Source organism: Falco biarmicus, chromosome W (assembly GCF_023638135.1).
Source record: "Falco biarmicus isolate bFalBia1 chromosome W, bFalBia1.pri, whole genome shotgun sequence".
NCBI lineage: Eukaryota > Metazoa > Chordata > Aves > Falconiformes > Falconidae > Falco > Falco biarmicus.
In genome coordinates this window covers 2,575,850-2,602,273 of record NC_079310.1, presented here as the reverse complement: position 1 = coordinate 2,602,273, position 26,424 = coordinate 2,575,850, and the positions used below count along the sequence as shown (strand labels likewise).

The 26,424-nt window shown below is 44.8% G+C and overlaps 1 protein-coding gene across 1 annotated transcript in view; it reads right to left on the bottom strand.

Annotated features, from left to right (window-relative positions):
• Positions 1 to 3,055: 3,055 nt before the first annotated feature.
• Positions 3,056 to 26,424, bottom strand: part of LOC130142040 (transitional endoplasmic reticulum ATPase) — a 31,687-nt gene continuing 8,318 nt past the window's right edge. Inside the window, exons 2-17 of the mRNA XM_056323453.1 lie at positions 25,932 to 26,043; positions 24,767 to 24,939; positions 22,450 to 22,592; positions 21,223 to 21,353; positions 19,436 to 19,567; positions 16,153 to 16,255; positions 11,845 to 11,978; positions 11,443 to 11,578; positions 10,345 to 10,457; positions 9,607 to 9,771; positions 9,374 to 9,496; positions 8,113 to 8,325; positions 5,823 to 6,131; positions 4,171 to 4,326; positions 3,652 to 3,806; positions 3,056 to 3,233 (exon numbers count right to left, since the gene is read on the bottom strand). Coding sequence (XP_056179428.1) covers positions 3,128 to 3,233; positions 3,652 to 3,806; positions 4,171 to 4,326; positions 5,823 to 6,131; positions 8,113 to 8,325; positions 9,374 to 9,496; positions 9,607 to 9,771; positions 10,345 to 10,457; positions 11,443 to 11,578; positions 11,845 to 11,978; positions 16,153 to 16,255; positions 19,436 to 19,567; positions 21,223 to 21,353; positions 22,450 to 22,592; positions 24,767 to 24,939; positions 25,932 to 26,043 — 2,404 coding nt within the window. The 3' untranslated portion in view covers positions 3,056 to 3,127. The remainder of the gene's footprint in view (positions 3,234 to 3,651; positions 3,807 to 4,170; positions 4,327 to 5,822; positions 6,132 to 8,112; positions 8,326 to 9,373; positions 9,497 to 9,606; positions 9,772 to 10,344; positions 10,458 to 11,442; positions 11,579 to 11,844; positions 11,979 to 16,152; positions 16,256 to 19,435; positions 19,568 to 21,222; positions 21,354 to 22,449; positions 22,593 to 24,766; positions 24,940 to 25,931; positions 26,044 to 26,424) is intronic.

The following is a 26,424-nucleotide window of genomic DNA, read 5'->3' as shown; positions in this document are numbered from 1 at the left end:
CGCCCAGGAGATGGGGAGGGGAGTCCTTCCCCCCATGAGACTGGAGCACCCCTCTCCTGCACGGCTCCTGCAGCCCAATTTGGCCAGCACCGGTACAGACCTGGGCTTGCACTGGTATCAATCACGCTGTTCATGGGCATCATCCAAACAGAGCCAGGCAGTTTAACCTGGGAAGCAGCCGTTGGGGGGACAGGGTGCAGTGGCGTGTGGCTGGCAGGGATGCTTTTGGGTGGCAGCCCCATCTGACAGTGTCCTCTCTCTTCTCCCCACAGGCCTTATGTGACCGCACCGTGAACATTCCCACCATCGAGGGGCGGGTGATCCCATTGCCCTGCAATGACATCATCAAGCCGGGGACAGTGAAGAGACTGGGCGGGGAGGGGCTGCCCTTCCCCAAGCCCCCAGACAACGAGGAGACTTGATCGTGGAGTTCAAAATCCGCTTCCCAGACAGAATAGCTCCCCAGATGAGACAGATCCTCAAGCAGCACCTCCCATGCTCCTAGAACCCGGGAACTCTCCTCTAAGCAGCAATACTCCAAATGCACATACCACAGCATCTAGCCTGCATGGAGCAGAGGTGCTAGAGCACTTTCAAATGCAAACAACCCACACACACTTTCCCAAAATTCCCATCCAATACCCTCCCCACCCCCCACCCCCATGCCTCTTGGCCCATTTACTACTCTGGCAGTAGGGAGGCTCCTGCCCTGCCCACCACGGCTTTCCTGGCTGCCAAAATTTTTGGTTTTCCCCAGAGGTCCAGCTTTTCTGCCTTGCACAAGCAGCATGGGCCCTTTGCCTGAGGGGGTGTAGCACATTAAGGCTTTTTATGCAACCTGCTTTTCAGGCCACTTTTCCCATGAGAAGCTGGACTTGTCAGGGTTCAGCGCAATGTAAATAGGACTCTGCAGGATCTCGCATCCCCACTGTTAGTTTTCTCTTCCCCTCTCCGATACTTGCTGCTGTTTGGGATCCCAGCTGTACTGCAGTGCTGAGGAGACTGTCCCATGTACATAGGGCAGAGGGATTGCTCCTGGCCACAGTGGCCCCACCCCTGGAACCAGACTGTTTCTAACCTGAGTCCAACCACAGTCCACTCTCCTGTGCCAAGCCTACAGCCAAGCCTCAGCTGTGCCAAATGATGGAGTGCAAAGCACTTGGGCAGTCCTGCCCCTGCCCAGGGCTGGTGCCCACGGGCAGCTGGGCAGCACCTGCTTGCACCTGCACAGCCCCAGCCAGCAGGAGGGGGGAAAGCCCAGGGTGGAGCTTTCTTGTTCAGATGTTTTGAGTTTGCATTGCTGCTTTTTTCTATTATTATTTTCATATATATATAGAGAGAGCTCATTAGATAAACTCCATAAGGGTTTTTCTCTGTTTTGAAGTTCCTGGAGTGGTGCACCGTATGTTTATGTACCACAAGCCTGAATGCAAAAGCAGAGCCAAGCATGAGCAGAGCTGTTTTCTCACTAGCATTTGTGTTCAAGTTTCAGGATTTTACTAGGAAGAGAAATGCACATGTATATATTTTTCTGCATGGACAATTCATTCAGGAGGTATTTCTGGGCGTTAGGATGAAACTGGGAGGTGCATGAGACAATCTGGGTTTGTTTTTAAATGCTGTATTTTTTTAAAACCTTTGGATTTCCATCAGGAGGATTTTTATACTTCTTGCCTTTCATTGTCCACTCTGCCTCATGCCAATTTTTTTTCCCAGCAAGGGCTCCTACGGCATGGGAGGCATATTTAACTTGTACAGCTTCTCTTCCACTACAGCCCTGCTGAGAAAAACCTCTGTCAAAATACCACCCACCACCCCCTCTCCAAAACCCTTTTTTTTTAAAAGAGGAATCACTAACTTGAAACAGGGGGTCCTTTAGAGTGAGGGGGCAAATGTGGGGCATCCATTGGGGCTAGGTGTACAGCTGTAGATTGTATCATACGTGGTGGAGAGGCCAGCCAGTGCCATGGCTCTGACACCAGGGGAGGAGACCTGTTAGGCACTGCTTAATTTATTGCCCAGTTTGACAGGTATGTCACCGATTCCCTTTGCTGGTCCCTGTGGTGTTCAATATAGAGAAACCTGGCGGACACTGCTGGAGTGAGAGGACAGGTCAGCATGCAGATGCAAGCGGCTGTTTTTCTCAGTTTCAGTGAGGCCTGAATGCTTTATAGTGGTTTTTTTGTATCTTTTTTATGTCAGTATTAAGAGAAAAAATAAATAATTTTTAAAAATATACCTCCTTGGGGTGTGTTGCAAGGGGAGATGCTGGGGCTGTGCTTGCCCTGGCCTGGGTGCAGGCAGCAGGACCAGTAAAGGGTCTCACCCTCACCAGCACCAGGGGAATTCCATCGGGGCTCTGCCTCCCCATGGGGCTCTCAGGACACAGGCAGCAGGAGCGGGGCCCAGCCGAGGAAGGTCTGTGAATGGTGGGGTGGTACAGCTGGAGATGGGACAATGAAGGGGGGGCTCATTGCTACTATCCCCCATCCTGCATGCACCATGGTTGGGCTGCTCAGCATATAAACCTGGGGGAGTCAGCCATGTCCTGCCACTCGCTGCTCGGGGACTGGCTCAGCATCAGTCAGTATTGTGCATCACATTGTTTCCCCCCCTCCCCCTTTGCCTTTCATTCCTCTCCCCTTCTGCCTCTTTTCCTTTACAACTGTTACTGTTTTTTATTTTATTTCAATTCTTAAAATTGTTCTTATCTCAACTCTCAATTTTACATTCCTTTCCAATTCTCCTCTCCATCCCTCTGAGGAGCGGAGGAGTGAGCGAGCAGCCGTGCATTACTTTAGTTTCTGGCTGGGGTTAAATGACAACAGCAATTTTTTTTATTATTATTATTACTGTGGGATATTTTTTTTAATACAGGCTAACATTGTACTCTTTGCTAAAGCTGCTGATTCTGCCACAAACTAGAACAGAGATTTCTCAGAAATTAAGTCAGTTCCCCTCCTCGTTAATTCACTGTCTGCCTCCCAAGTGATTCCCCACAGAAAAAGTCTGACGTACAGCTACACTGTTCTGATTGAGGAATGAAGAAGCAGAGTCCACTGAACACTGGATTTTTTTCCTGTACAACACGGTCTGATGTGGACTTTGGTCCACAGAGGATAGTGAGTTAACCGTAGAGATCATCGTCATTGTCTTCACTGTACACGTTGCCCCCGCTGCCACCTCCTGTGCCTTGGCTCGGACCAGCACCACCCTGGTTACCTGATGGGAACCTGCATGCAGTGGTGCAGAAGGGGAGAGAAGAGACACTGTTCAAAATACTCCTCATAGCTCAGCATGATCTCCTCCCTCCATACCAATACCCTGGTGCCAAGTACGACAGGGAGGAGAAAGGGGATGAAGCCTTACGGCAGGTCACACATAAGGCTTATATGGCTGATAGATGTTGCTCATGTTAAAGGAAAAGAAGGTTGATGGGACTTCAGGAGCACTAAACAGAGCAGCTACAACTGAGCTGCAGCACAGCCTACGCCTGCCACATACTCAGCTGGCTACCGTACACACTGGGGAGAATGGAAAAATGTGGATGAGGGAATTTTTTTTATCCAGAATCCAGCAGAAAGCTGCCTCAGTGCTCTGTTCTGGGGCTGGCTGAGCCACACCACCCTTGTCCCACTCCCCCACAGTTACCTGAAACTGCCAAAGCCACGGCTCTGCTGTAGAGTCTGCGCAAACATCTCGTATTTCCTGATGTCATTGTCACTGACAGAGCGTCGAGCAAAGCGCATGGCCTCCTCAAAGTGATCCCTGCGTATCTCAGGAACTGGGTCATCCTCCTCCACTTCCTGTAGCAGGACAGAGGGCCCAGGTGAGCTGCATGCACAAGCTCCACGGCCCAACAACCACCCACAGCCTCCCTCCAGCCAGTATGCTCCAATACCTGCCCAAGTAGGGGCTGGAGAGGGACACTGGTAGACTTAGTCACAGCTGCAGCAGGGGCCTTCTGAGCAATGCTGACAATAAGGCACCCCAGGAGGGCCTTGTTCTCCCACAAAATGAGAACAAAGAGCTCCAAGCTCCATACTCTGTGATGAGAGCCCAATCATCCCCATCCAAGGATTATGGAGAGGAATGCATCCTGCCTCACCCACGGGATGAGGTGGGCTGCCTGTCTCACGAGTGGGGAAAGCTCAGGAGTGCCCTACTCACCATGGCGGAAGGATTGGTCTGCCTCTCTCGTTCTCGCCTGATCTCACTCTCAATAGACTCACGGATGGCCAGTTTGCAGGCACGCTGGCAAATTTCTGTCAGGTCAGCCCCCGAAAAGCCATTGGTCATCTTAGCTAGGAAATCCAGGTCGACATCCTAGTGAAAACAAACAAACCAACCAACCAAGAGAGGCCTGTCCTTTACACCCTCAGGTGACAAAGAGGTGTCTTTAGATCCCATGGTATCAAGGTACTGCCTTAAAACTTGGGCCAATTTTTGAAGAGATGAGCCTTTAAGGTTCTCGTTTTTGGGAAAAGTTAACCACATATAAAGGCAGGCCACACTCCCCACACAACCAGCAAGACCCTGCGAAGCAGCTGTTAATCACAGAATAGTTTGGGTTGGAAGGGACCTTAAAGCTCATCTAGTTCCAACCCCCCTGCCATGGGCAGCAACATCTTCCATTAGACCAGATTGCTCAAAGCCACATCCAACCTGGCCTTGTGTGTTCAAGTCCAGGGAGGGGGCATCCACAACTTCTCTGGGCAACCTGTGCCAGTGTCTCACCACCCTCACAGTAAAGAATTTCTTCCTAATATCTCATCTAAATCTACCCTCTTTCAGTTTAAAGCCATTACCCCTTGGTCCTATCACTACATGCCCTTGTAAGGAGTCTCTCCCCATCTTTCCTGTAGGCCCCCTTATAGTGGCCTTCCAGTACTTCAAGTCCTCCTTGGAACCTTCTCTTCTCCAGGCTAAATAACCCCAGCTCTCTCAGCCTGTCCTCATGTGGGAGGTGCTCCAGCCCTCTGATCATCTTCACGGCCCTCCTCTGGACTTGCTCCAACAGGTCCATATCCTTCTTACTTTGGGGGCCCCAGAGCTGAACACAGTACTCCAGGTGGGGTCTCACAAGAGCAGAGTAGATGGGGAGAGTACCTCTGCACTGTTCACCCTCAAGAAGAGGAAGGTTGACTTGTGGATTTAGGATATGATTTGTTCAGGTCTCAACATGAGGAGTCAAATGAAACAGTCAGACTGGAAATGGAGATGGGGCACAGGCAGACCAAGACAACCAACCTCCTCCTCCCCCTCAACTGAGGGAGTAGTACTGCAACCTCCTTTGAAGCTTTCCTTCCCAACAGCACCTAAAAAGGTAAGCTTGGCATAAAATAGCTTGAGCTCTCACTTCACATCTGCTTTTCTCTGATTAGCTATCAGTTGCATTATTGCCTGCTCCTCAGGCAAGGGACATCGCTCTTGCCTATGAGAGTTCAGCAACAATTAACTGCAATAGTTCCTCTTCAATTTCCATTTCCCACCCCTGTTTTCTACATTTACTTTTCTTTCAGAGTACAAGAATTTTTTCCACCTTGCCATAACATGCCTTCCTATTCCCACACTGTGGGCAGAACTCTACTATGCGATAAAGACCTGCTGTGCTTACACACCAACACCTAGCTTTCTTGATACCTAGTCTCAGAGCTCAAGCCTCCCCCTACCTCTTCATTTCCATCCTTCAGGAACTGAAGGCTTCCCAGCTCTGTACTGTGTGGAGCAGTTACCAGCCCTCTGCTCTATTACCAGCTTGCGAGGAACATGTGCAGCACACAGCAAACCCAAGTCAGACACAGTCAGGGTGCGGATCCTACCTTGGCAACTGGTGATTTCCTCAGGTTGGCCTTAAGAATAGCAACCCGGGACTTCTCATCAGGCAGGGGGATGTAGATGAGTTGATCCAGGCGGCCAGGGCGCAAGATGGCTGGGTCAATGATGTCTGGCCTGTTGGTGGCACCAATGATGAAGACGTTTTTCTTGGTGGACATGCCATCCATCTCTGTCAGGATCTGGTTGATGACACGATCTGCAGCACCACCACCATCTCCGATATTCCCACCTCGAGCCTTTGCAATGGAGTCTAGCTCATCAAAAAAGAGCACACAAGGGGCTGCTTGGCGGGCCTGCAAAAAGTAAATGGGAACAATTACTCCATGTTAATACCACCAGGTGAGCGATATGTAAGGGTTAAAAGAATAAAAGACTGGTCAACTTTGTGAGCTGACAGGGGTTCACTAACCTTTGTACAATGTGCTAACATATGTAAAAGGTAGGGTAATACCTAGTTGCTACATAATTGTGGTCTGGAAGTTTAGACTAGGGGATGTAAAACCATAAGGGTATGTCATAAATAACCTTGGACAATGGTAAACAAGCACTGCAAAGGAAGATAAAAGTTTTCTTTAGCTAGAGAACAGGATGGTGTGTTCCAGAACACTAGGATAAGAAGTTTTAAAATCAGTAGAAATGAACTGCGCATGTACAAGAGACCCCAGGTTGAAAGTTTATGTGGACAAAGACTTTGAGCCTTCATCAGAAGGCCCTCTGAGAAGACCCTCAAGGTGGCAGTACGTGTGCATGAGGAGGTGGAAAAATATGTAAAACATTTCGGGGAAACAGTTTGAATATGTATTAGTTTTCCAGGAAATGTTAATGCATATATATATATATGCATATTAGATTGTAGCATAAAAATAGTGAGAACTGGAGCTGGGGGTACATACTAGGAGGAGCGATCCCCTATGCACCCGGCACCGCAAATAAAGAAATACCTGCTTAACGACTCTGTCATTATTGAGTTTTATCTTGGAATCCTGGCCCAGCCTCACCTAGCCTCCTGCCTCAGCAAGGAGTGTTAGAAAGCAAGGGGGCTCAGAAACTCCAATTTTTGATATCGTGAGAAGCACACCGATTTCACACTAAGCCTACCCTACAATTAAAGCAGCTTAGAGGAGTGCCAGAGCACTGCTGCCACAACAAAAACCTTGGAGGAGCTGCTCCAGAACAGACTCTTGCCACGCAAACCCTCAATTAAATTCTCCTGAACAACAAGCTATATTTCCCCAAAGCTAGGAGCATTGTGAACCAAGCAGAAGGGTGGTAACTCCAATGCCTAGAGGGAAAGCTGGAGTCAATTTTCCTGGACCAGAATTCTCCCTGCAAGATCTGGGGATGTCAATTGGTTTAGGCACTCAATTATCAGTAGGCGAGATACATCAAATGGTTCAGCTACCTAAAGGGTAATTATAAGGAAAAGGGAGCCAGATCCTTCTTCAAGATGCAGAGCGAAAGGATAAGAGACCACAAGCACAAATGGCTGCAAAGAAAATTCCAGTTAGAAAAAGAATAAATTTTCTTCACAATGAGAGTGCTCAAGCACTAGCACAAGGCCCAGAGAGGTCAGGGATTCTCCATCCTTAGCATATGTTCAAAACATGAGGCCCTGAGCAACCTGATTGAATTTCCAAGTTATCTCCCTGCTCTGGACAAATGGTCAGACCAGATGGTCTGAGGTTCCCTCTCAACCTAAATTTTTCTCTCTCTCTCTCCTTCCAACTTTGCCCTTTCAGCACCTTCCCTGACCACAGGGGTGATGATTCCTAAGATGATCCATGCAGATACCTCCTGGGACAAGAGGTCACACTATCTATGGGGCAACTGGGCAGGAGGAGTGAGTTTCTTTCTAAGCCATATGTATCACAGGACAAAAATAGAATAGAGTATTTCAGTTGGAAAGGACCTACAATGATCATCTAGTCCAACTGCAGAAAAAGAACCACCCATAGCATGTTTTGAAAATCTGTAGGTGACAACTTACTTTGACACCTCATTAGCTTTCAGGGATGCAAAGAATATCTATGCCATGCTAATACTAGCCTCACTAAGACACTGGGGCATTTATCATGCTATAACAGAAAGCCATTTAAATAGCTATGCTGCCAAAGAGAATTAATTCCTCAATATCAGGAAAGCAGCCTCTGCATTCAGTGCAAGTGCGGAAAACACAAAACAAACAAGAACCAGGCCAGTAAGACAGGTGCAGTAGAGAATGTTTTAGGGCTATCTCAGCACAAACATAGCATGAGGAATAGAAGATACGCTTACCTTATCAAAGATCTCACGCACATTGGCTTCAGACTCACCAAACCACATGGTGAGCAATTCTGGCCCCTTGATGGAAATGAAGTTTGCCTGGCATTCGTTGGCAATGGCTTTGGCAAGCAGTGTCTTACCACAACCAGGTGGCCCATAGAACAGAACCCCTTTTGATGGGGTCATGCCAAATTTTAGGAACTTGTCTGGGTGCTCCACAGGATACTGAAGAAGAATAAAGCAAACAAACAAAAATTTCTCGTGATGAGCCAGAACAGGTCTGTACCTTAGAATCACAGAATGGTTTGGGTTGGAAGGGACCTTCAAATATCATCTAGGCCAACCTCCCTGCTATAGGCAGGGACATCTTTCACTAGATCAGTTTTGTTTCTGCTCCTACCAGAAACACTACCTCTATTTCTGGTGGGTTAAACACAAGGTTCTGCCTGCTCAGTGCCACTGGAGTTTTTAAATGGGCACTGGTTTGAAAAGCACCACAGCTAAGTTGTAAAGATGCCTTAAACAGACTATTTCCACTTATGAACTAAGTACCAGTTCAGATAGTTTTCCAGCACACTTAACCCCAGCTTCACTCTGCCCTGCAGAAGCAAAAGGGAACTGCTCATTATCTAACCTGTTTGCCCCACCCTCCAGAGACAGGCAAGATGTCTGATGTATTTATCCTCCACAACAAGGTCAGTGATTGTGAATGAATCTACTTTTCAATCTTAATTTTTTTGGCATTAAAACAGACGGGGTGTTTCTACAGTGCCAACTGAAAACAAGGACATATCAAACCCAAACCACCCCAATGCAGGCAGGCACCAGAAGTTTCCACAGACCATTCATGACTTTGTTCCAGCCTCTCCCTTCATTGAAGGCTTCACAACTACTTCTCACCTGTCCCTGTACTAACACTGATGAAAAGCCCTTCAGAGGCTTTCCACGTAACAGGATTCTCAGAAGTGGTCCACACTGCTGGTCTCCACTTAAGAGAAGCAGAACTGCTGCTGTTTCCACATGTAGCCCAACACCCACCTAAGATGTCACTGTAGACTCAGCTAAGGAAAGCCTGATGCTGCTTCCCAGAACCTTCCTCTCCCTAAGTTTACCAAGATGGAACAGCATGGTATTTTCAGTCCATTACAATAAAATACCACAAAAACTCTGCATTTACACTGTTCACAGCCTAAACAGGCATGTGAAGAGGTTCTGGATTTTATTACAATTATTTTTCAAGCTGACTAGGCAAAAATCCATTGGAAACTCTTACCTGTACAAGTTCCTGGAGTTCTCTCTTTACATCTTCTAGACCACCAATATCTTCCCAGGTAACTTGTGGCACCTCCACTACAGTCTCCCGAAGAGCAGACGGGTTGCTCTGGCTCAGAGCCCACTATTGTTAGAAGAAACAGCATTATGCAAATCCAAACATGTTATGCTTTCATGCTTCAGATAAGCAATTAGACATTGCACCCAGAAGAAAGAGGGGCACTCCTGCATTACCCTGAAGTCATCCATGGTCACAGCCAGTGAGTTCATCACTTCAGCATCGATGGTTTCATCTTCTAGGTCTATGAGATCCATCTTCTTTCTGATAGCCTGAAGAGCAGCTTCTGAGCAAAGAGCAGCCAAGTCAGCACCAACATGGCCATGGGTCTCATTTGCCACCTGAAAGCAGAGTACTGAGTATGACTCACAGTGATACAAGCAAGCACTCTGCAAGGGCAATGCATGCTCTGGTCACTCAGAGGTACAACAAGACTCTGGAGGACAGGAACATCACTGCTCTGCTGCAAATTCAAGACAAGTGCTATCATATATTTAATAGGCAAAGACACTGCTGTTCCACCTCCTACTTGAGATCAAAGCTGCAACTGGAATTCAGATTATGTACAGAAAGATAACCCCAAGGACTACAGTTCTTCATTCAGGACAGAGATTACAGTAACCATCCAGTATCACCACAATGTTCACCCAGCTCTGTGAGTACTGTTTCAGGCTTGTTTTATTTTTAGAGAGAATGCCACAGCAAGCAAACCCAGGACGACAGTGACAAGGCAATTTCAGACTGGACTGATGATACACATTTGCTTTACTTAGCTATACCATGCTTCACTAGCAAGTGAGGATTTTTGGTCACTGGTAAACTGGTTAGAAGGAAGCTCAGAGATCACACATTCACCCAGTTTCACACTGTCCTAAACAAGCAGAGACAAGCTTTCCTAATAGCATGCTACTCACCTGTTCCAGATCCACATCATCCGCCAGTTTCATATTTTTTGTGTGGATCTGCAGGATCTCCAGGCGTCCGGTGGCATCTGGGATACCAATATCTACCTCTCTGTCAAAACGACCTGGGAAGTACAAAACATATATTGAGCTGCTGATTCTGCAAACTAAAGGAGCTGCAGTCGCTGCCTTCCTCTGACAGAGGAATATGATGACGAGCCACAAACACATATGATTTCAGAAAATGCCAGAGCTTTGGGTTTCTCTGCAGCATCTACCAGCGCAGTAGCAGAGTCAGATCAGAGGAGGAAGAAAAGCTTTAGCCATTTAGGGCAAGTGAGACTACTATATTAACTAGAGTTCAAGACTAAACACAGAGGTTTTCTGTTTTTTCTGATCCTCATTTATAGGAAAACATCCTTCCCCTAACCAACACATCATGAGATGTTTTTATTTATTCCTATCTTTGTGTCCTCAGCACAGGAGTCTACAAATACTGAGAGATTTAATTTTTCAGAACTTTCATAGCAGTACCCAAGTGGTGAAAAACATGAAGTGCCCCAATATCTGGGGGAGGGGGGCAGGAAACCTATGTATTTCTGCAATATTAACAAAGGTACATATACTTATCATTTTCCTCTAGCCATAGCTGCGCATTCATATGCCTCACTCCACATTTAAGAGGCTGCAAACTTAACTTTACCAACTGGTCATACAACAGACATTCATTCACACTGCAAAGTTTCAAAAACCTAAGTCTCAAAAACTACCAGGCTTCTCATCAATAAAAGAAATTGGACAATTCAGAGCCTTCTGCAAACTGAAGTATGAACAACCCCTTAAGTGTTTAGTTCTGAAATAGCCACACCTAATTGATGAACTGAAAAAGCGTGCTACCCTCAAGTATTTCATTATTTCTACAAATTCTAACCTAATAAAGCACAGAAAACAATACCAAAGGTTGGAAGCCTAAAAATTAATTTCAAACAAGTAGCTGGAGACAAATCAATACTTTTGTAACACACAGGTGTTAATATTAAATTTCTGCTCAGTCTTTCCATAACAAAGTATCTGATACACACACACAAAAAAGATGGCAATTATGGTTACCAAATCGCCTGAGTGCTGGGTCAATGCTGTTAGGTCTGTTGGTAGCTGCCATAACTATCACATGTGCTCTCTGTTTCAGTCCGTCCATAAGAGTCAACAACTGAGATACTATGCGACGTTCCACCTCTCCATGTGTCTATGGAGAGAGAGAAAGTAATGATTAGACCAAAAGGTCTAATATACAGCAGAGGAGCTAGTGCTGCACCAAAGCAGACAGATACAACAGACAAGCTGTTAAGAAACATCATTAACGATATCAGATTCTTCCAATATCCATATCTGACATCCAATTACATTCAAGTGTTAAGTTAACCACTGCTTTACCCTGTAGTCAAATGCAGAGATTCACACCAGCTGCTACCAAAACAGATGTACTCTTTACCTTCTACAGGCTTTCTTTACCTTCTCTCTCTTGGGAGCAATGGCATCCAGTTCATCAATGAAGATGATAGCAGGAGCATTCTTCTCTGCTTCTTCAAAGGCTTTCCTCAGGTTGCTCTCAGACTCGCCAGCCAGCTTGCTCATGATCTCAGGACCTGAAAAAAGTAACAGCACTGCAGCACTCAGAAGAGAGGTAGCTAGCCCCAAGGCATGCAGCTGAATTTCTTTAGTACAACATTCACATGGGAGTATCTATATTTCAAACCAAAGCAAATAGTGTCAACCAAGTTCACTAAATTTTCAGGCAAGAACAGCATGCAGAATGACTTTCTATCATTATTCTGGTTTTTTCTTTTTTTTTTATTTCCAGTTTACTGTAACAGAATGCAGCGCTAGTCAATGAGCTACCTTTAGCTACCTCTTTCCTTACCCTATTTCACACATGGTAAGTTACTCTGTAATGTACCACCACACAGTTAATATCAGTACTAGCTTGCAAGAGAAGCAATCAAATTATATGGTGATGAATTATCAGGGTAGGAAAAGAAAAAGCTGTAAGATATCAAAGCTGTCTTTCATAGAATCATTTAGGTTGGAAAAGACCTTTAGAGATCAAGTCCAACCGTTAACCCAGGGCTGCCAAGACCACCACTAAACCATGTCCCTAAGTACCACACCTAAGTGTTTTTTAAACACCTCCAGGGACGGGGATTCCACCACCTCCCCGGGCAGCCTGTTCCAATGCTTGACCACCCTTTCAGTGAAGACATTTTTCCTAATACCCAATCTAAACCTCCCCTGGCATAACTTGAGGCCGTTACCTCTTGTCCTGCCACTTGTTATCTGGGAGAAGAGACTGACCCCCACCTGCCTACAACCTCCTTTCAGGTAGCTGTAGAGAACAATTAAGGTCCCCCCTGAGCCTCCTCCTCTCCAGGCTAAACAACCCCAGTTCCCTCAGCTGCTCCTCATGAGACTTGTTCTCTAGACCCTTCACCAGCTTCGTTGCCCTTCTCTGGGCACGCTCCAGCACCTCTACATCCCTCTTGAAGTGAGGGGCCCAAAACTGAACACAGTATTCAAGGTGGGGCCTCACCAGTGCCCAGAACAGGCGGACAATCACTTCCCTTGTCCTGATGGCCACACTGTTTCTGATAGCATGCTGGTGTGTACTGGCCTCCTTGTCCACCTGGGCACACTGCTGGCTCATGTTCAGCCAGGTGTCAATCAGCACCCCCAGGTCCTTTTCCACAAGGCAGCTTTCCAGCCACCCTTCCCCAAGCCTGTAGCATTGCGTGGGGTTGTTGTGACCCCAGTGCAGGACCCAGCACTTCTCCTTGTTAAACCTCATACAATTGGCCTTGGTGCATTGATCCAGCGAGTCCAGATCCCTCTGCAGAGCCTTCCTACACTCAAGCAGATCAATACTCTCCCCCCAACTTGGTATCGTCTGCAAACTTCCTGAGGGTGCACTCAATCCCCTTGTCCAGATCGGTGATAAAGATGTTAAACAGAACTGGCCCAATACTGAGCCCTGGGGAACACCACTTGTGACCAGACGCCAGCTGGATGTAACTCCATTTACTACCACTCTTTGGGCTCGGCCAGCCAGCCAGCTTTTAACCCAGCGTAGAGTACAGCTGTCCAAGCCATGAGCAGCCAGTTTCTCCAGCAGAATGCTATGGAAGACAGCATCAAAGGCTTTACTAAGGTCCAGGTAGACAACATCCACAGCCTTTCCCTCATCCACTAGGCAGGTCATCTTGTGGTGGAAGGAGATCAGGTTTGTCAAGCAGGACCTGCCTTTCATAAACCCATGCTGTCTGGGCCTGTTCCCCTAGTTGTCCTGCACGTGCCACGTGATGGCACTCAGGATGATCTGCTCCATAACCTTCCCCAGCACTGAGGTCAGGCTGATGGGCCTGTAGTTCCCCGGATCCTCCTTCCTGCCCTTCTTGTAGATGGGCGTCACATTGGCTAACCTCCAGTCTGCTGGTACCTCCCCAGTTAGCCAGAACTGTCGATAAATGATGGAGAACGGCTTGGTGAGCTCCTCTGCCAGCTCCCTCAGTACCCTCAGGTGGATCCCATCCAGCCCCATAGACTTGTGCATGTCGAAGTGGAGCAGCAGGTCAGTAACTGTTTCCTCCTGGACTGTGGAGACTTCATTCTGCTCCTCCTCCTCCCTGTCTTCCAGCTCGGGGGGCTGAGTACCCAGAGGGCAACTGGTCTTGCTATTAAAGACTGAGGCAAAGGAAGCATTAAGTCCCTCAGCCTTTTCCTCATCCTTTGTGGCAATGTTCCCCACTGCATCCAATAAAGGATCCTTGGCCCTCCTTTTGTTTCTAATGTATTAGTAAACACATTTTTTGCTATCTTTTATGGTAATGGCCAGCCCGAGTTCTAGCTGGGCTTTCACCTCTCTAATCTTCACCCTGCATAAACTCGCAACATCCTTAGAGTCCTCCAGTGTTGCCTGCCCCTTCTTCCAAAGGTGGTAAACTCTCCTTTTTTCCCCTGAGTTTCAGCAAACCCTCTCTGTTCAGCCAAGCCAGTCTTCTCCCCCACCAGCTCGTCTTTTGGCACATGGGGACAGACTGCTCCTGTGCATTTGAGTACCTTCTTGAAGAAGGTCCAGCCTTCATGGACCCCTTGGCCCTTCAGGACTGTCTCCTAAGGGATTCTGTCAACCAGGCTCTTAAACAGGCCAAATTCTGCCCTCCAGAAGTCCAAGGTAACAGTTCTGCTGACCCCCTCTCCTTCTCTTAGAATTGAAAACTCTGTCATCTCACAATCACTATGCCCAAGATATCCTCTGACCACCACATTACCCACCAGTCCTTCCCTGTTTGTAACCAGGAGATCCAGCATGGCATCTCCCCTACTTGGCTCACTGAACAGCTTGCATTACACAGGTATTACCTCTGTAAGATCCTATAAATGAGTTTAAAAAAAAACAAACACACAAAACAACCCACCACCAAAAAAACAACACCAAAACCACCCCAAAAACCCCAAACCCATTTCCTCTCAAAGAATAAATAAGTGAGGAAAGAAAGAAAGAAAAAAAACCTCTTTAAGCACATCAATCCCAGACGGAAGGACAGCATTCCCCTGAGATCTCCTACAATTGCTGAACGCTAATGCAGTTCACAGATTTATTCTGTTTTTACAGATTTTTTCCATCATGCTGATGGGAGTGGTAATGAAAAATGTGCTTCTAAGAGATCCAAGAAAAAGAAACCTGAGCCTCAGGAGTGCAAAGCTGCTAGCTGACTGAAGTGCATCAGCTGCAGAGCCACTGGTGCAGGCAGGTACTAAGTGTTTCATTACAAGTAACTCACCAATTAATACCAGGTCTATCTACAACACTGCCTGTAACTCCATGTTTGGGACTCGCAGACAGAATGCATCGCCAATTCTGACAATGTTATTTTTATTATGCAATAAAAGTACAAGTGTCTAAAGAAATATCTGGCTCATTAGCATACAGTGACATCTTCCATACACTTAGGAAGTATATGACAAGGGTGACGTGGTTAAACAGTCCTTTTACATCTGATGTCTTGAGATACAACGCAAATCACTTCCCTACAGCTGCTCACTGCTATGCACTCCTTTGCTTTCACCTTCATGGGTCTAAGTAATTCAAATCAGAAAAGCAGCACTCCTTAAGTACAAATGTTCAGTTATTCCAGCACCGACTGTAAAATGGGACAGAAAAACAGTGAGGAAAATTCAGAATCTGCTCCTTACTGGACATAAACCAGTATCTATCTCAGCTGCTACAGGTAAAGAGTAATCAATAGGAGGTTGTGGGACTTAGCTACAAGTGACAAGGTACTCATTATAGCTTTCAGAACAGTTCTTCCCAATTAATGTTATGTGAAACAGAATAGGTCTTGTGCTTTACTTGAGGGGAAAAAAAAAGGAATCCACAGCAGACCAGCTTATTTTCTGAATGGAACATACTGGCAGCAACAAAAACAAGTGTCCTGCACCCATATACATAAAATAATCTCACCACCTCACTTCCAGCTCTGCCCTCACCAACAAATGAACACTCAGCCAGACAGACTCCAAGTCCCTGCATCACAAAGCTGTCTTTCCAATCAGCCTGCTACAAAACAGCCAAGCTTAAGGGAAGTGCCATTACAGACGTTTCCACACAAATGGCCTCTAAGTGTCCCCAGAGGCACACTTCAAAGAGGTAAGGAAGGATGTCAGGGAGACAACATGGCTCTATAAGCCCTATTAATACCATTCATTATCATGAGATGGACAATGAACACACAGCAGATCTGGGGCCAAAGCAGCCACAAAACTTACCATTGATCAGGAAGAAGAAAGCCCCTGTTTCATTGGCCACTGCTCGGGCAATCAGTGTTTTACCAGTGCCAGGAGGACCATACAGCAGAATCCCACGTGGAGGCTGAGGACAAATGCAAGGGATTTAAGTGGTGAGCTAGTATCTGAATGCTTAAGTAACTTCACACTGAAGTTGTAAGCATTTGATAAAACTGGTCTGAAATTGTGATGCAAACTCATGCTGAATAGTGAATGCTGTACCACTTATGTAAAGGATGACGCACCTATGTTTAGTTAGAAGTCGGGAAATGTCCAAGGACCCTTATTGCCACATGACGGATGCACAGACTGCTAAGTCCTTGGGTTGGTTATCTTTAAAAAGGGACATTTGGTCTTAGATTCCTGTTGTACATGCAACGTGGCGAAGATGGAGACTTTAAACATGGCCGCTGAGGAATAGAGTCTGCGTAGAGACAACTCCTCAAGGACATTGCGCAGGCACGAGATATTTAAATCAATTCTCAGAGTTGTAATGAATATGTAAACAATTTCTTGGAAAACTAATGAATAGGTATGAGTTGCTTGTATAAAGAGGGGACTGAAAAATCCCCTCGGTGTGCATGACTGTCTTCCAGCTCGGGGGGCTGAGTACCCAGAGGGTAACTGGTCTTGCTATTAAAGACTGAGGCAAAGGAAGCATTAAGTCCCTCAGCCTTTTCCTCATCCTTTGTGGCAATGTTCCCCACTGCATCCAGTAAAGGATGCAGATTATCCTTGACCCTCCTTTTGCTTCTAATGTATTTGTAAAAACAGGTTTTGTTATCTTTTACAGCAGTGGCCAGCTTAAATTCTAGCTGGACTTTTGCTTTTCTAATTTTCTCCCTGTATAACCTAATAATGGCATCCTTGGAGTCCTCCAGAGTTACCTGCCCCTTCTGCCAAAGGTGGTAAATTTTCTTTTTTTTCCCCTGAGTTCCCGCCAAAGCTCTCTGTTCAGCCAGGCTGGTCTTCTTCCCCACCGGCTTGTCTTTCAGCACATGGGGACTGACTGTTTCTTTGCCTTTAAGACTACCTTTCTGAAGAACGTTCAGCCTTCCTGGAGCCCTTGGCCCTTCAGGACTGCCTCCCAAGGGACTCTGTCGACCAGGCTCTTAAACAGGCCAGTCTGCCCTCCAGAAGACCAAAATAGAGGTTCTGCTGATCCCCCCTCCTTACTTCTCCAAGGATCGAAAACTCTATCATTTCATGATTGTTATACCCAAAACGGCAGGATGGAGGGTGTGGGGGGGTCGAGCACACTGCCACATGGTTGTGATACAGGCTGGTACATTTCATCTAAGACAAATTCAACTGCCCTAATTGGAAGTGGCAGCCCAAACAAATGCAGGTGAATTGAACTGATATCTCTGTGTATTATGGAGAGTGTCATATACAGATACCAGCTCATTCAGACCTAGCTTAGGTGTTCAGTTTCCTTAAACCTGATGTTACACTGCACAGTGTACACATTATAGAAATGCCTATATAAAAATTGTATTAGTGAAGTCATTCAGAGGAGGAATGTTTTTAGCTAGATTGGTGCAACATCTCTGTAGTGGACTGCAGATACAATACAACAAAGAAAAGTGATGCAAGGTAAAATCTTGGTGGATTCAGCAGACACTGAAAGGAAGGGCTTAAGCTGAGAAGGATTTTTCTCCACAAATTTTATAAGCAAGAATTCAGAAAATATCTTTTAAAATAAAATATAGGGGCTGGAAATGAAATAAACTGTTCAAAACGGAAACAAAATGCATGATATATGACACTAATATGGAAGTGTAGACAGGTATAAACTAGATCTGTCTGAGAGAAATTTGAATAGCGTAGAGAAAAAAGAATGCTGTCCTTCATTTAGATTGATAAAATGGGTATTTACATACCATGAAATTTCATTATGCAGAATGAACCATGCTATTATTCTTGGTATATTCCACATTTAAAATACTGTATACATCACTTTCCCAAAAGGAGTGTTTATTTTAAGTCCAAAGACTATTCCAGTTCTATCTTAACAAGCCAATCTTTTACATTAGGAGTATCTGGAGAAGCACTACCTCATGCCTACTTCTACAGTTCATGAGACTACAACTACAGAACTTTATTAATCATCAGAAAAGTAAGTTCTGTTATCTGTATGGTAGAGTCCTATAAACATTCTTGATAGCACATACATCCTTAAAAAGGCATAAACATTTCCAAGATTTCTAAAGCTATATTAGGCTGACTTGTTTCAGTCTATGTAAGTGCTGCACCATAACAGCTGCAGACAATCACATAGTTGCCTTGAAACAGTCCTCCTGACTTGTATTCTGTTCAGAACCAAAATCTTTTTGGAATACGTTACCTAGACCCAAGCCTTAACTTACATGGAGTGATTTAGAAAATACAGAAGACACTGTATACACTATTTCACTGACATATGTAGGAGACTGGCATGGACCACACTGTCAACAGACTCTATCCAAATCCCTGTTTAGCTGGCAACAGGATTGACACAATGTAAATAAAAAAAAAAAAAAAAAAGGATTTCTACCCATCTCTAATTCCTTGCTGTTTAAAAGAATATGTGACTAGGAAAAAAGTATAGGTTTCAGTTTTACATCCAGTCATACTTTGGCCTTCCATTTTTGTCTTGTAGAACAGTTGACAGCTATATAAAATCACAACTGCATAAAGTCAGTTTGCAAGACCAAAAGGAACCATCAATCATCCACATGTATATCTGACACAATAATACAGTATTTGCACTGAACTCATAGCATTCACTTAAGGTAAGGGATTTCTCTCTAAAAAGCTTCCAAATTACTTCAAACACCTAAAAGTGTCAAATAATCTATCACAACTATTTCCCCTCGGTGTGCATGACTTTGGTGGAGCAATCCCCCATGCACCCAGCGCTGCCGAATAAAGATAACCTCCGCTCGCCTGCATATTGCTGACTGATTCTTCAAATCATGCAACAGCTGCCATCCCAGCATTATCAACACACTTACTACTTTGCATGACACACAAACAAAAACCTTGCCAGTAACTGACAGTACTGATTCAAAGCATTCCTCTGCTTTGCAAGTTACCAGTACTTTAATCTGTGTCCGAAACACATAAGGAAATACTTTCCTAACACCAACTTTAAAAAAAAATTCAAAACAAAAACCACAAACCAAATTACTTATTCCCCTCCCAATACCTCATAAGCCTCCAACATTAAAAGTCATCCACAAGGGCAAGCCCACTCATCCACCTGGTACACATGGGGACTTACCTTCACCCCTATGGCCTTGAAGAGCGCGGGGTGTCGGAGGGGAAGTTCCACCATCTCTTTGATTTGAGCCAGCTGCTTCCGGCAGCCACCAATGTCATCATAGCCCACTTCATTCAGTGACTCTTCTTCATCCTATATAGAAGGAAATACATTAAAACATTTGAGTGAAAACAATAGTTCAACAATCTCCCCGAGTCTACAGAACCCAGGAATCCAGGTTTTTGCTCATTGCCATTTCTTTGCTGTCTTGAGATTCTCACTTTCAAGTCTTCCTGTTGTCTTCTACAATTGTTTCTTAGTTGTCTCTTCCCAGACATGCAAAGGGAAATGCCTGCATGTACCTAGACCTCACTGAAGCCCACTCTCCTGAGTGACAGTCTCTGCTGCCAGGACCCCTACAGACTCTAGTGCAAAACAAGTTGTGTGACCCTCTGATGTGGCTAACAAAGATAACAGACAACGAAGCCCAGTATAAAATATACTTATTCCTTAAGTGATATTTTTAAGGATGACATACCTTTACCATACAGTTCTCTGACATAGCGTTTTCTCTTGGGATTGACTCTAACAGAGAATGTTAAGATCCAGATATGCAGATAAGACCAACTGTAACCAACTCTTTCAGTATAGTTCTACAGCATCCATTCATTTGGCTGTCTAAATCTACTGGCCTTAGTTATCTGTAACATTAGGCCACACTAAAATAATAAAATAACACAGCCTGGAATCTCAGAGGGGCTCAGTCCAAGCCCCACAAACAGGAGCTACTACTTCAAGCAGATTGCTCAGGGTCTGGCCCAATCAAGTAGTGAAGGTCTTCAGTTCTGGAGATTCCTGCCATCTCCAGGCCTTGCTCCAGGGTTTGGGGAAACCTTTTTCCTAATTATCTACTGGGAATTTCCCTTGATCCAGCTTGTGCCATTGTCTCTAGTCCTATCCCTGGACACAGCTCTTAGAGCCTGGTTATCCACCCCTTCCCATCAGGCAGTTGCCAGTAAGCCTGCCTCTTTGCCTTCCCTTCTCCATGCTGCATCAACCCACTCTCCCAGCTGCTCCTCATTCATTCCGACCTCCAGTTCTTCATCATTTTGGTGGCCTTGGCTGAACTTGCTCCTACCTGTCTCTGCTGTGTACCAAAGAGCCCAAACTGGACTCATCCAGTGCCCAGACATAGTCTCACAAATGTCAAATAGGAGGTGAATTTTTCAGAAGGCAGCTAACTACAAACCAGCACTCACCCTGATTTGCAGGTAGTAAAAAGGCACTTATTTTGTGAAGTATACAACCACCTTAGCTCATTTCTCTTGAGATTTCCTACTCTGTAACAGTAAGGTGGCCAAGACCTGACAGAATCCACTCGGGCTGCCTCAAGCTTGGGACACTCAAGGCTAGACACCAATTGCTTTATTTTCACATGGCATGAAATTTAGCAACATTGTAAGCCCTCCCTGCTATGGATCAAGGGAACTTTGGAATTGAAAGATGCATCTAAGCCCAGCATGAGATATCTGGGAGCAGATGCAAACCCAGATGCTGCCAAAGTATGGCATCTCATCAGCAAACCTAAGCATTGGTGCTATCTCAGCATCTGAAGGAGGATACTGGAAGCCTATTTCTCTACCTTCAGCAGCAGCTCATCTCCTGAAATTAGAGATTTTAATCATTACATCCAATACACAAAATGCCAAAAACAGGAACTGCAAACACTGCTGCTCTCAAGGATTGTCACCGAAACAGATTTCAGACAGAGGGGATTCAGTAGAACCACATGGCAGGATTCTGCTCACCTCTCGTTTGATGGGCTCTCCTTCACAATGGATCACTGTGTCTGGAGCCACTATGCAGTAAGGACTTGGATCTGTCTCCACCACTTTGAACTCCACTGCACGCATCCCTCCACGCACCAGGAAGATGTCACCTGTAAAACCCCATATTACAGTAGTCTGCTGCAACAGGTGTCTGCAAAATATCAGCCTTTTTACACCAGCAGCCCCAGATGACAAGAAAGTGGGTTACATAGGCATACACTGCTGGCATTTTTAACACTGCTCTGTATTTCAAACTCAAGAGCTGTATGTATTGCGACTACCCGAGCACCATTTAGATCTGTAGCAGTTTAAGTACTCAAATTACGCAACAAACAACAGAAAAGAATACTCTACCTAAATAGAAAACACAAAGGCAAGGAATCACATTTCTTCTCCATTCAGTTTCAATTCAACATTTCTAAAACAGGCAAGAAGCCCCAACTTAAGAACAATTCATTTTAAAGTTATTATAACTAGTTGTCTCCAGAAGCAGAATAACTTCAACTTGTGTTTATACTACATTAGGACCTATTTGTTCCAGCAGAAGTGCTACTAGCACAACTCTAAAAGTATATTTGTTTTTTATGCACTCTCCCAGTTATTAATTAAATTACTTTGAAATAGTCAGGGTGCCAGTTAGTATATCCAACCAATTCATTAATATGCAGGCAACTCCCCAATCCCATCAAGTGGTAGCAACTTGGGGGGGGGGGAATCTCATTAAACTGAGTTTTACCCGAGAGCCTTTTCTGATGCTCTCTCATCCCATGTAGAGGGGAGAAAAAAAAAAAAAAAAAAAAAACAAAAAACCAACCAAACAAAAAACCCAGGACAATTATCAAGCTGGTCTGCCAGCCAGCAACAGATATCACCTTTTCTTCTGAAGATTAGGAAATTAAATCATCGCCAGCAAAATCTTACTCTACAGATGTCAGTCTAATGCAGGGGTCCTCAAACTTTTTAACCAGCACCAGCGCTGATGAAGGGGCAGGCAGTCATCTGCAGCTGCTTGGTTTCCCCCCCCAACCCCCGGCGGGGGGATTCTGTAAATGCCGGGGGCCGTATCTGGCCCGCGGGCTGTAGTTTGAGGACCCCTGGTCTAATGCTTCATGGAGATCTGTGCAAGTTTCTAGAACTTCTCTTTATTCAGTCTCAGGAGTAGCTCACACTGTCTGCCATCAGGACTTCAATAACAGGTGCTATTACCTTTCCTGATGGGTCTGTATGCTTCCAGGAAGTACGGCTTGAGATAGACCTCAAACAGATTCCCTGTGATCCCTTCTACTGTGTCATCAATTGGCAACACATGAATACGTTTGCCATATTTCACATCTGGGCAAGGCTGAATGCTGCAACAGAAGAAAACTCCAGTTAGTCATATCATCCCAGACTTACACCCAAGTCTGGAAAAGGCAGTGATGTCCCTTCCCAGGCCAGTACAAATGCCAGAAAGGACCCTCCAAAGCCCTGGCGAGACTTCCCACCAGCATAAGAATGCTGACAAGGCAAAAATAATGCCCATCATAGAACTAGTTTTCACAACGCATGCTTTCCTTCACTCCTCTCAGCCCAATCCAAAACTGCTGGGGAGTTTCATACTTTCTTCTTACCCCCTGCTCTTCTGTAGCCCCCCCTTGCCATGCCCAAGGTACACTCAAAAGTTACTAATATAGCCTAAAGACCTGCAAGAGTCATGAGCTAACTTTTGTTTCAACAAGGAGCTACTGCTGAACCAACTGTAAGGGAAAGGGAGCTAGGGGGAGCACTGTTCCTTCCCCTCTCTCTCTCATAACTTACTACATAGAATAGAGCTCCTGTTGCTGATAACCCTGATTCTGAGCAAAGGCTCTCACAGTACCAACCAAGGGTAACCATGTGTCTGTCAATCCCCCTTTGCGGAGACTGACATTTAGGTTAATGTCTGAAGGCCCCTTTCCCCTTTTTAAATAAACATTTTGGCTATTATTTTACAGTGTAGGCCAACAGCCTATTGTAGTGACACCTCAGAGCATCAAGCTGTAGCAGAGAGGCAGAAAACTCAAACTGGCTTTGCCAGCTAAGAAAAGCCTATATGGAACTGCAGCTGAGCATGCAACTTAATACACTACTTTGTTCAAGAGTCTTAATAGATTCTTTTACCACAGGCTTTACAGAGAGGATATAGCAGAAGGGTAAAGGAAAAGACAGACCACACCAGAAGGAAAACAGTTGACAGACTACAAGCAGGAAGCGATTAGCTCATGAATCTGGATTTCGGCAGAAACCAGGCCACAGAAAGTAACACAATAAGTACTTAAAGATCAGCAAGAAAAATTTTGAGGGCAAGAAGTGTGAAAAGTCTCTGACCCTTGCAACAAAGGTAAGGCAATTGGTAACATCTGAAAGGCTGAGAACCACTACAGCTGTGCTCTCCCCATCTCTGCTGGGACTGTATCTGAACTGTCAAACTAAAAATTACTCCAACAGTAACCTCACATCAAGTTAACGTAAGGATTCACCTTTATTTTACATCCATAGACCGGCTCAAAGCACTGTTCTGTTCCAACTACAGTTGTATTTAAAACTTGCATTTTCTAGTGGTAGAAAGATGTGAACAGACTTGTTCCTCTCTACAAAGTTCACATGAAACATTTTGCATTTAAAGATTATTCCAGATATCACCCCTGGAAGTCTAGTGTCAGAAATCAGGCTCCAATTTTCACAGAACATGCATGATATTGCAGATTAGGAAGATGCTCAGGAAGAAGAGCTGTCAGCCCTCATATATTTAAGCCTGCAAATCAGCATTTTTATGTTTAAGAAATGCTCACGTGTTTTTTCTCCCCACTCCCATCACAGAATGGAACCTGCCTCCTGTAAGTGAAGATGTATACTTCAATACTTTCCCCACTACCTTCTACAAGCATTGCACAAAACTCTTGCAACACTGTTAAAGCATTCCTAATTTTTAACTATTTTGTAACAAAAATTGGAATGTAACAACTTTCAAGGATTTTTAATCTTGCTATTTAACTGCTTCACATTTGTCACTCATTTCTAGCAAGTTTTAACTTCTGTTTGTCATAGGGCAGCTCAGTGCTTGAGCTAACCATACTATGAGATCAATTACAATGTTGCTTACTGCTTTCCACAGTTTACTTTGTAGACATTAAAAATTTAGACAAGAAAAACTTGTGAATTCGTCTGACAATGTGAATTTGGGAAGATGACTGTGACAACAGCGGGATAATTGAACTACTTAATGACAGGATCTGGGCTAGTGAAAGTCCTGAAGCGATTTCAGTAATCTTTAGCATAATTTTTTTAGTATTAATCCAAATATGCATACAGCCAGAAACACATACAAAAGTAAACAGAGATCCCTAATATGACACACACTTGAAAATATTTGTGATCTCCTCTGGAAGATATAAGAATACTTCCTGAAGACCCCCTGCCTCTGCTACAGACTGAATCAATTCAGAGCCAGCACACAAATTTAGGCAACCCAGGGATATACAACAGTTAGCAAAGTAGTCCTCACCTGATCACATCACCCAGGCGCACTCTCAGGTTGTTGCGAACAACTCTATTCATGCGAATCTTCTCATCTGAGCAGGTATCGTCTGACAGAACAATGCAGACTGCTTCTCTCCTTTTCTTTCCTTTTAGCAGAACAGTGTCTCCTCTGAACAGTTGCAATTCATCCATTTTTGCCTGTAAACAATAACAGCATTAGGACAAGCTTTCGACAAAACAAAAATTGAAGGAGAGTTATTGAATTTGAAGAATTACATCTTGGAAGCAATATACTAGATCTGCAAAGACAGAAGTTCCCACAACACCCAGTCAAGAGCTAACCCTGAAGCCAGACTAAGGACACAAGCTCAACTGAATCATAAAAGTTGAGAATCAAAATATATTTTATCATGGAAGAGCGTTAGAAAACAAGACAACCTACCTCCCCCATCTTGGTTTCAGCTGGGATGGAGTTAATTTTCTTCTTAGTAGCTGGTGCAGTGCTGTGGTTTGGCTTTGGTGTGAGAACAATGTTGATAGGACACTGATGTTTTTAGTTGTTGCTGGGTAATGTTTATACTTTGTCAAGGACTTTTCAGTTTCTTGGGCCTTGCCAGCAAGAAGGCTGGAGGGGCACTGGAAATTGGGAGGGGACACAGCCAGGACAGCTGACCTGAACCAGCCAAAGGGATACGCCATACCATAGAACATCATGCTGAGTATATAAACTGGGGGAAGAAGGGGGAAGAAGAAGGAAGGGGGGGGGGAGGGCATTCAGAGTGATGGCATTTGTCTTCCCAAGTAACCATTATGTTTGATGGAGCCCTGCTCTCCTGGAGATGGCTGAACACCTGCTTGCCAATGAGAAACGGTGAATGAATTCCTTGTTTTGCTTTGCTTATGTGCACAGCTTTTGCTTTCCCTATTAAACAGTCTTTATATCAACCCATGAATTTTCTCACTTTTACCCTTCCGATTCTCTCCCCCATCCCGCTGGGGGGAGGGGAATGAGCAAGTGGCTGTGTGGTGCTTAGTTGCTGGCTGGGATTAAGCCACAACACTCCCTCACTTGTAACTGCTGCAGCTTCTGATAAAAATACTTAGGTTCGTGTTGCAAAGCTACATTTCAAGTTAATAGCAACCGCTTGTGTATTACCAGATTAAATGCTTTGCTTTTATAGATTACGCACCTGGGAGAGTGACACAACACTGTTGTCTTCATTGATGGCTTCATCAACAATTAACCGATTGGGCCTGTTCTTCTGCTTCAGAATAGCAGTTGATAAGTCATCTACTTTGGAACTGGCAAAAAAAACATAAGTCAATGAGTCCAAGTGATATTGCTATCACCTTTCCAGCCACCTCTGTTTTGTTCTCCATTTTCTATGAGTTTCATTGTTGTCTTGTCTTTTAAACACTATACTTGTTTAAGACAAAGGAGAATATTATTCTGAGGCACCAGTTTCAGGAGTTCAATGCAGAATGTGTTCTGTCACTATATATAATTACTTTACTAGCCTCAAATGGAAATAGCTATGGAACTATATATGAAAAAGTGACCAGTGAGATGTTGCTAATTGCAAGATGTTTTGCCTAAAAGAATTAGTCAGACTCATCTGAAATCACATGTAACCACTGCCACCAAAACAAAAGTTCAAGTCTATTTGGCATCAAATCCCAGAT